Raw genomic sequence first — 8,817 nt, forward strand, 5'->3', positions numbered from 1 at the left:
TGTCCAAACATTTGAGTACAGATCTACCCTATTTCTTTTTTTAATAATATCAGAACAAAAGTGTCCCAATTAACGTGGTACTCTTATCCATAGTGCGGGGCTCCACTTCGCCTGTGTGACTCCGAAGACTAAAGGCTAATTTAGACAGCACGATTTAGCCTTTTGGCCCTGAATTACACACTACGACTTGCGTAGTCGAGCATCGTAGCGGAGTCGTAGACTGATTTACACTCCACGACTCGAGTTGTAGAGGTGTCGCATACAAATAAATCGTGCTTTCTAAATCAGCCTTGAGACTTCGACTAAGACGAAGAAGTGCTCTTATTCCGAAGGCATTTAATGTCGTGGCACCCTACATCTTGTTAACAGTGTTGATACCTAAGATATGGAATCCAGTCTCCATAATCCTCGCTGTTGCCTCAAGCAGTAGAAGGCGGTCTACATTGACTTTGACTATGTCACCGGTCTGGCGGTCCTTCTCCACACAGTAGCAGCTGTCGTAGAACTCCGTCGTGGTAGTCGCGAGCTCGTAAAGGAACTCGCACAAAGGATGCATGAGCAAGTCTTCCAGGATACGAGATAACACCTGCGGGAAGCGGGTGATGCACTTTCCAAGCTTCCACTCCTTTGGGTGCTCAAGGCTGATCTCTGTGTTGTGGATGGCTTGCTCCAGGGACGCACGGTCCATACCGGCCGTGCGCATGATGGACCTGGGCAAGAATCGAGTGCACAATAAACATAAAAGATATTTGTTACTGCACTGTGAGGATGGCCGATCAATTACCTTATCCTGGTGTACGCATAGAGCAGGTAGACGGCTGTGTTGCCTTTGTCGTCCAGCATCTGCGACAAAAAGAGTTATTGTCAGATACATGTTATGGTTGACGGTTTTCTGTCAATACGCTCCCAGTCCTAATCTAGTGTGGGTTTTATCTGATTGCTCTTTTGCAGGTGCACAGGAGGCCTAGTGCGTCAGCGTGTGGGGACTCATGTCTGCTGTAACAGATTCCCAATAGAGATATGGGGAGCAACTTTCTGTTTCTCGGCCCTGAATTTGACTTGTTGAACGCATGTGTTTCACAGGCCCAAAATAGTCACTATAGGAGCTATACAAATGCTCGTATTTTTTTTTAGGAATGCCCAGTACTGGATATATTTCAGGGAATGGAAGGAGTTTTTTCTGGCATTTTTGTCAGATCAGCCGTGTCGAACAGGATATTTTTTGGCAGATATCGTCAATATTGTATCTGTTATATGTGTGTTGCAGGATTATGAGGTAATGGAGCTTTCTATTATTTTGATTAGTATCATACAATACCTTATCAAATGAAAAAACGTAGTCCCCAACTCTGTTATGCGAGAGGTCTGCATATTTGATACATCCATACGCAACAGCCTCACTCGCAGCACGCAGTTCGTCTTCTGACAAGGCCTGAGGTGAACAACAAGGTAAACAACAAGTTGGACAACAAGGTTAACAACAAGGTGAACAACAAGGTAAATAACAAGGTGAACGACAAGTTGGGCAATAAGGAGAGGCAACAATATAGACAGCAAGGTGAACAACAAGTTGGACAACAAGAGACAACAAGATAAACTAAAAGGTGTATAACAAGGCCATCAACAAGGTAAATAACAAATTGGACAGAAAGGAGAGGCAACAATATAGACTAAAATGTGAACAACAAGGTAAACAACAAGTTGGACAACAAGGAGAAGCAACAAGGAGCAACAACGTAAAGTACCACTGGATACTCAATAAGTCTCAGAATAGATAGCTGATCATGAGAGATCTGCCTGTACTTAATGCACCACTGGCAGCTTGTGTGACACTGGAATTCAGATAACAAGTATTTATTGACCTCCGCCTTCCAACTCCAGCCAGAGTTAGCAGTAAGTCTATTACACAAACCTGGTCTCTTCCCTTTTCTTTTAGCTTGTCCACAGATCGGCGAATCCCTTCGTCCATCAGATCAACAAGACGAACAGTCTCTCCTGATCGTGTCTTGAACTTCTTCCTATTAAAATAAACAGCAAGATCAAAAATGTCGTTCTTATGTCTTTCTTTGCTTCATTCCTGATCGAAACAGTTTAATTACAAATTACATATGACATAAACCAATCAAGCATCACCTGTCTTCTCCAAGGACCACGCCGAATCCCACGTGATCTACCCTGGTACGCTTAGGGTCGTAGATCCCAGCTTCTCTTGCAGCACCAAACACAAGGTCAAAATGCCCAGACTGTCGGTAAGAATGTGAAAAATCAGGTCAAAATATCCAAACGTTTGGTAGATGGTCAAAGTTCGTGACAAACTTAGGTAAGAAGTCAGAAATCCCATTTATTTTTAAAATGGGATTTTTCTTCTCCAACAAAACCTGTTCATTGATTTTTATAGTCTAAACTACAAAAATGTATTTCTTTTACAGGCCAATGCCTTTGGTATTACTGCGACATTCAATAAGCAAATTCTCTTCAATAATTTCAAACTGCTAAACGACTTTTGGGCTTCCGTCATTCAAACTAACAGAATTACATTTTTTTAACGGCCAGTGGTGGCATGCTTGGAAACCATTTGAGCGCTGGCCCATGAAAACAATTCAAGGATTTTATATGAAGAAAGTCAGACGTCGATTTAGTTGTTAGATATCATCAGAAAGAGTTTTCAAAATATTCAAAACCGCAGTAAAAATATGTGGAAAAAGAGATTAAGGCTCAACTTTGTAGAAAGTCTTTAAATGCAGGACTTAACTGATGAATGCAGAGCACTACAAAAAGGCTGATTTTGTTTCCTTAAAGAAAGCAAAACATGCCGCCATTTTATGTTCCTGCTCAATTGCGAGTCACACATAGCATCCATTTCCATCGGCTTCTTCAAGCGAGTAACTTACTTTCCATAAAATGTCGTAAATAACGTATAAGACTTAATTTGTAGATGAAGAAGTTTCTTGCGAATACATCGTTGCACTTTCAATTTTTAACAATACAAAAGGATTGATTGATCAACATTCGAGACATATCTACAAACCTGTCCTGCATCTGTGACATAGATAATCCAGTCTCCTCTTTCATCCTCTACTCGCTGACGCAAGGCTGCCAGGTCTGAGGTGTCATAAGTGTACCCACCATCTGACTTGACAACAGTCAGTGGGACTTTGTAGCCCTCCACAAACACAACCTTACGGCCATCTTCAACAAGTACTTTACCTGCGCAACATATCCACATGCAATTTCAATCTCCTAGTTGGATCATGTGATAAATACAAATAATCCTATGAACATGAATACACGGAATACTGTGGAAAATATATGGGATGGCTTCTGAAGTTCTTATAATTTTTAAAACATAACCTTGCAGACATGGAAAGAAATCAAAGGTCCCTACTAGTTCTATGTAGTAATAATATCTATTCTGTTGTATATATTTTTGGGTGATGTTATTGATATGAATCCCTACAAACCTTTGCTTTCTAAAAGTTCCACAAGTTGTGGCATCATTGGCTGGTAGAATGACTCCCCTCGCTCGATGATAGTCACACCAAGACGCTCATACAACTTTTCAAATTCTGAAATTATGAAGAAATATCAAATTTTCATAACAAGTAGTGGCTGCATGCAATAACACAATAAGCAAGGCTGTGTCTTGGATTCTCAGATAACCATAACCACAGATAACCATAACCATAACCAAAATATCTCAACAAGCAATACTGTCTTAAAGGTATTCAGGGAAACATACAGTACCCTAATTTAGATTTACATAATACTATCATAGCATATGGAACAACAAAACAAGCAAGACGGTGTCAAGGATTCTCAGGGGACCATACAGTACCCTAGTTTAGATTTACATGGTACTATCATAGCATATGAAATAACACAACAAGCAAGATGATGTCAAGGGTCCTCAGGAACCATACAGTACCCTAGTTTAGATATACATAATACTATCATAGCATATGAAATAATCTCAACAGCAAGATGGTGTCAAGGATTCTCAGGTATACCCTTGCTAGTTAACATACCCTTGCTAGTTAACATACCAGAAAAGCCTATAGCAACATGTATTGGAGCATGCTTTATCAGACGTGGGTATGGTTGAAAATTCCTTCAGGAAACTTCATTTTAAAAGCTCTTGGCCTTTCATGTTTATATTACATTATATGTTACATGAATTGTAGTCACTAAATTTGTAAAAACTTTCACCTCGGCCCACTAACAACTAGGGAATTCTTAATCCTATAGCATGTCTAGATATCCCTTACCTTTCCTAGAGACATCACAGATCATTTCCCATGCTTTCCTGACATTTGGCTCTCCCTGCTGGAGCTGCACCACACGTTCATATGCTCTCTTTTTAAATTGCTCATCACTGTCAAACAGGGTCTTGGACTCCTGCGGGTAATTTAAGGGTTATAAAAAGAAACGGAAAAACTGTGTCATGATGTCCACAATATTGTCAAAGGGTCAGGAGTCTCAGTGGCACTTATCTTTCTAGATAACAGGGGAGTTATGTACCTTCTTCTAGATCAAACGTGGTATCCACACTGACCCATCCCCCTAGAAGATCACAATCCTCCTCTATTAAATATGTTATCCAAACTGACCCTCAACATAACCCCTATAGTACATCAAATCCACACTGATCTACCCCTGCCCTCACGACCTACATCCTATTCTTACATCAAATATGGTATCTACCCCTCCCCCGTCCCCCAGCCCCACGCAAGTTCAGATATGGTATCCACACTCTGACCCTATCAAACATGGTATCCACTTACCTTATAAAAAGCTTGCAGATCTCCAATTGGAGGAGACTTCTCTAAGTAATCAGGGAACTCATCCTGAAGGTGGGCAATCAGCATGCCAAACTGTGTCCCCCAGTCACCAATATGATTTAGTCTGTCAACAAGATGTTCACATTTATCAGATGTAATTATCTCTACTACAGTTAGTATTGCAAGAAAACTGACCTTAGTACATCATGCCCAACATACTCCAACAGGCGGCAGATGCTCTCCCCAATTATTGTTGACCTAAGATGTCCTACATGCATTTCCTTGGCAATATTTGGTGAAGAGAAGTCCACAATACACCTCTGGCGTGATCTGATCGCTGGGGGGTGGACACCATTAGCAACAACATCTCTTAAGATGTCCTTGATGAATTTCTTGTTCATATGGACATTGATAAATCCGGGGCCGGCAATGTCAACCTGTTAAACAGACCAATTCTGATTATCATTTTAATCACTCTTTCAAACCACTCTACTATAATATTATAACCACTTTTTCAATCACTTAGTCAAACCAATCTATTATATTATAACCACCTTTTCAATCACTCTATTTTAAACCACTCTATCTTACTGTACTGTAACACCCTTTCAATCACTTTTTCATAATCATACCCACCTTTTCAATCAGATCATTTGGAGGTAAAGATGCTATTATGCTCTTAGCTATTGCTTGGGGGTTTGCCTTTTGTCCATTATTTTTTAGAATCTGTAAAAAGGATTGAGATAAAATAAAAAGGGGAGGCTAATCAATTGTGCATTACACAATGATAAAAATAAAAAACAACAAAATGTGCTGTATTATCCATTCCATTTTGGGACAGAAAGTATGAAAAAGAGCATTGCATTGGAAGGAAGGGGAGGCAATTTCAATTATCTCAATTTTGAAACAGGTGAAGGATCAATTTCTATTGGCCACTTGAGATCTGTTTGGCTCTGCATTTTGGTCAGGATTTTGCTGTGCTAGTGGTTACAGATTATTTGTTCTATACATTTGCTACTGGTAATGCAAAGTAAACAAAAGATAAAACATCAAGCAAAAAAATGGGAAGAGCCATTTTGCCATGGTTTCAACTTTAATTCCTGGATTTTTCATGGGCCTTTGTTCAAAAGCTTGGAGTTTTTGTAATTGGCTTAGGTTTTGTATTGCAGTACTTACTTGGCTCAAACCCATAGCGCTATTACATTGATAGTCACCAAACTTGTCATTCTGAGTGGATTGAACCAGTATTGGTGGATCTGTGACAGCAGGGAAAGCAACACGGATAGCTTGCTTGAATAGCTCATTCAGGATAAACTGGGTATTCGTCATAATACATGATGACTTTGCTTTTTCTTCTTCAATGAACTGTGGGAAAATTGAAAGAACATATTTTCAGGGATAGATCTAAACTATTGAAAACTTTGAAAGTCTGCTGAAAAAAACAAAAAAAACAGGATGTTCTGAAAAAGAGATGGGAAAATAATATCCAAGAAGGTTAATCACAACCCCATGCTATGCTCACACTATACAGGTCATGTAAAATCAACTAGAAGATTTTTCCACACAATAGATTAGTGCACCACAGACAAAGAACGAGAATACAATAGAACAATGAGATAATCTAGCCAATCCTGTTAGGCCTTATGAGCTAGCTTCTCAGCTTCTCCACTATACAATCCCTAGTCACTCAAACATCCAAAACCATCAGCAAATCTTATTTTTAACCAAACATTGTCAAGTATCAGACTTGAAAACCCCTGGGGCCGGTTCCTGAAAAGCCAATTAGCGCTAACCCAAGGTTAAATTTGCATAGCATCTATCCCACGATTAAATTTTTACCCCCAGATTAGTTCTGTTCCCGAAACTCTGGTTAGCGCTAACTCCTGGTTAGTTTGAGGTAAAATAGATCCCTGCTCGCGAGGTAGGTTAACTCGCTAACCTTTGTAGTAGAACTTGAAGTTGCCAACAAAAAATAAGTTACACAAAACAATGTAGGGATCGAATATCCTAACATTAAGCCTTGTAATGCAACCTTTGTTGCGATGCTGACTCTAAACTTGTGCTGGGACAGACAGGAAGTTACATGAAATTTATGCTTAAAATGAATCTGTCTCGCTAGTGTCATGCACCAACTCGAATCCTGCAAATGACATTTTTGGCAATGAAATGGAGTATTACAGGCAATGTAGAGGTGTTTTGAGGCTTCTCTGCGAAAATAAAACCATCAAATGTAAATTTGAGTTGCTATCTTTTGAACTGTCTGGGTATCCTGTGTGAATTTTACTCCTCAAACCAGTTTGTCACTCCCTTAATCCAGGGTTAGTAAATCAGGGGATTACTTAGCTTTCGGGAACAGTGACATATCCATAGGTTAGCTAACCTACGATTAAGTTAGTCGGCCTTTCAGGAACCGACCCCTGAATTTTCAAATGTTTACCAAAAATGGGTGGCATTGCGAAAGGATGGGGGGTTTGGCAATTTCAGAATTCCGAAAGCACGGAGGGGGGGGGGGTTGGCGATTTTGGAATTCTGAAAGCATGGGGAGGTCGCAAAAGTATGGAATTTCTGGGGTGTGAGAGGTTGAGACGGGAATCGGAACATAATTTACATCTTACCGAGTCTTGAACTTTCTAGTTTGAAGTTGCAGTAAGAAACTAATTAGCCCTGCACACTTAGTTTGGTCACATAAGTGAGCGCCTCGGTACGAGGCAGGGGTTAGTGATTTGTTTCTTTTATGTAGTGCGTAGTCTGTCATGATTTTGGGGTCTATAGATCAACCAAGCCCAGGTCAGTTTTGCTGGCAAACTAAAAATCAAAGATCCTGATTGGCTTGGACCTGTTTATACAATCAATAAAAACTTGTGGCCTGCCGTCAGCTGTCTTGCTTTCAGGTGCATTCGCATTGTTAAAACAAAAACAGTCTACAAGTTTTTGTTTGTAGCTTGTTCGATGGAAACAAAATCTTGAGGATCACTCACGACATGCTGGAGTAGCATACTTTGCGAACGCTCCAAAAGGTCACCACCGCCACGAAAGCTTTACAGACCCTGGGTTCATTTGAAGAAGGAACAGAGAGACTGTTCGACATTTGGTCAATACAACCCGGAGTAGTAAAATTCCCACGCTGTGGCAAACTTTGAGTGCTGAGAAGCCTTTAATCTGGGTTTTCGAAAAAAGTGGTTTCGCTGTAGAATATCCGATCCAAAATTCGTTCTAAAGATTTCCGGAGAGCAGGCAGGGGTCTTGCCAAAAAAATGGGAATTCCGGAAGCATGGGGGTAAGGTAATTCGGATTTCCTAAAGCATGGGGGGGGGGGGGGGGGGCTGAGCGTTTTGGAATTTCCAGAAGCATTGGGGGGGGGGGGGGGATTGGAATTACCTAATTAAGCGGAGGATGGGTATCAAAAATCGTACCTCTCCCTTTGTGTACTGTGCGTAGTCTGGTATATGGAAGATGGAGGGGGAGGGGGGGTGAACATACCCGTTTCAGCTGGTTTATCTGGTATTCCAACTTGGTATTTTCAACTGTCAACCTATCAACTTCGGGGGATTTTTTCTGATCAATTGGTGTATTCTCCGCTTCTGATGCAACTTTGGATTTCAATGTCGCAATTTTCTTTTTTAAATGTACAATTTCTTCTTCCTGAAAAGTACAATATTTATAAAAAAAAAATCCCTCGTCAAATCACCTGAACAATCACTAGTGGTAATTAACAATCGTGGCTCTGCTCACCGCTGATTGTGCTCGTTTTGCAAATTCTTGAATAAGAGTTTCATCAGCCATCTTTGCATTCCAAGTAACACCACGTGTTAAACAGAGGGTGCGAGATACGTGAAGACGGCGGCGACTACAGCGAGTGGGAGACCAAATAGGAGATCCCAGAACAATCCTCAACTCTCTTTGAAAACCTAAAAACCTAAAAGACCTCCAGATGAGAAATTTCATTCACAGTAAACGAAGTAAATTTCGCCGGTTTGTAATCGTGGTCTTAGAAAGAATAACATAAGGCCTGGTTACAGTGATTGGCGTGGTCGCAAAG

The 8,817-nt window shown here is 40.5% G+C and overlaps 1 protein-coding gene across 1 annotated transcript; it reads right to left on the reverse strand.

Moving 5' to 3' along the window:
* Positions 1 to 24: 24 nt before the first annotated feature.
* LOC5512496 (arginine--tRNA ligase, cytoplasmic) lies at positions 25 to 8,807 on the reverse strand. Its single transcript, XM_001632769.3, has 14 exons — positions 8,511 to 8,807; positions 8,259 to 8,420; positions 5,955 to 6,143; positions 5,415 to 5,504; positions 4,974 to 5,215; positions 4,782 to 4,902; positions 4,266 to 4,395; positions 3,462 to 3,566; positions 3,029 to 3,207; positions 2,134 to 2,243; positions 1,913 to 2,018; positions 1,319 to 1,432; positions 785 to 843; positions 25 to 710 (listed from the first exon to the last, which is right to left on the reverse strand). The coding sequence occupies exons 1-14, from the start codon at positions 8,721 to 8,723 to the stop codon at positions 353 to 355; spliced, it is 2,178 nt and encodes a 725-aa protein (XP_001632819.3). The 5' UTR covers positions 8,724 to 8,807; the 3' UTR covers positions 25 to 352.
* Positions 8,808 to 8,817: the final 10 nt, after the last annotated feature.

This window comes from Nematostella vectensis, chromosome 10 (genome assembly GCF_932526225.1).
Source record: "Nematostella vectensis chromosome 10, jaNemVect1.1, whole genome shotgun sequence".
NCBI lineage: Eukaryota > Metazoa > Cnidaria > Anthozoa > Actiniaria > Edwardsiidae > Nematostella > Nematostella vectensis.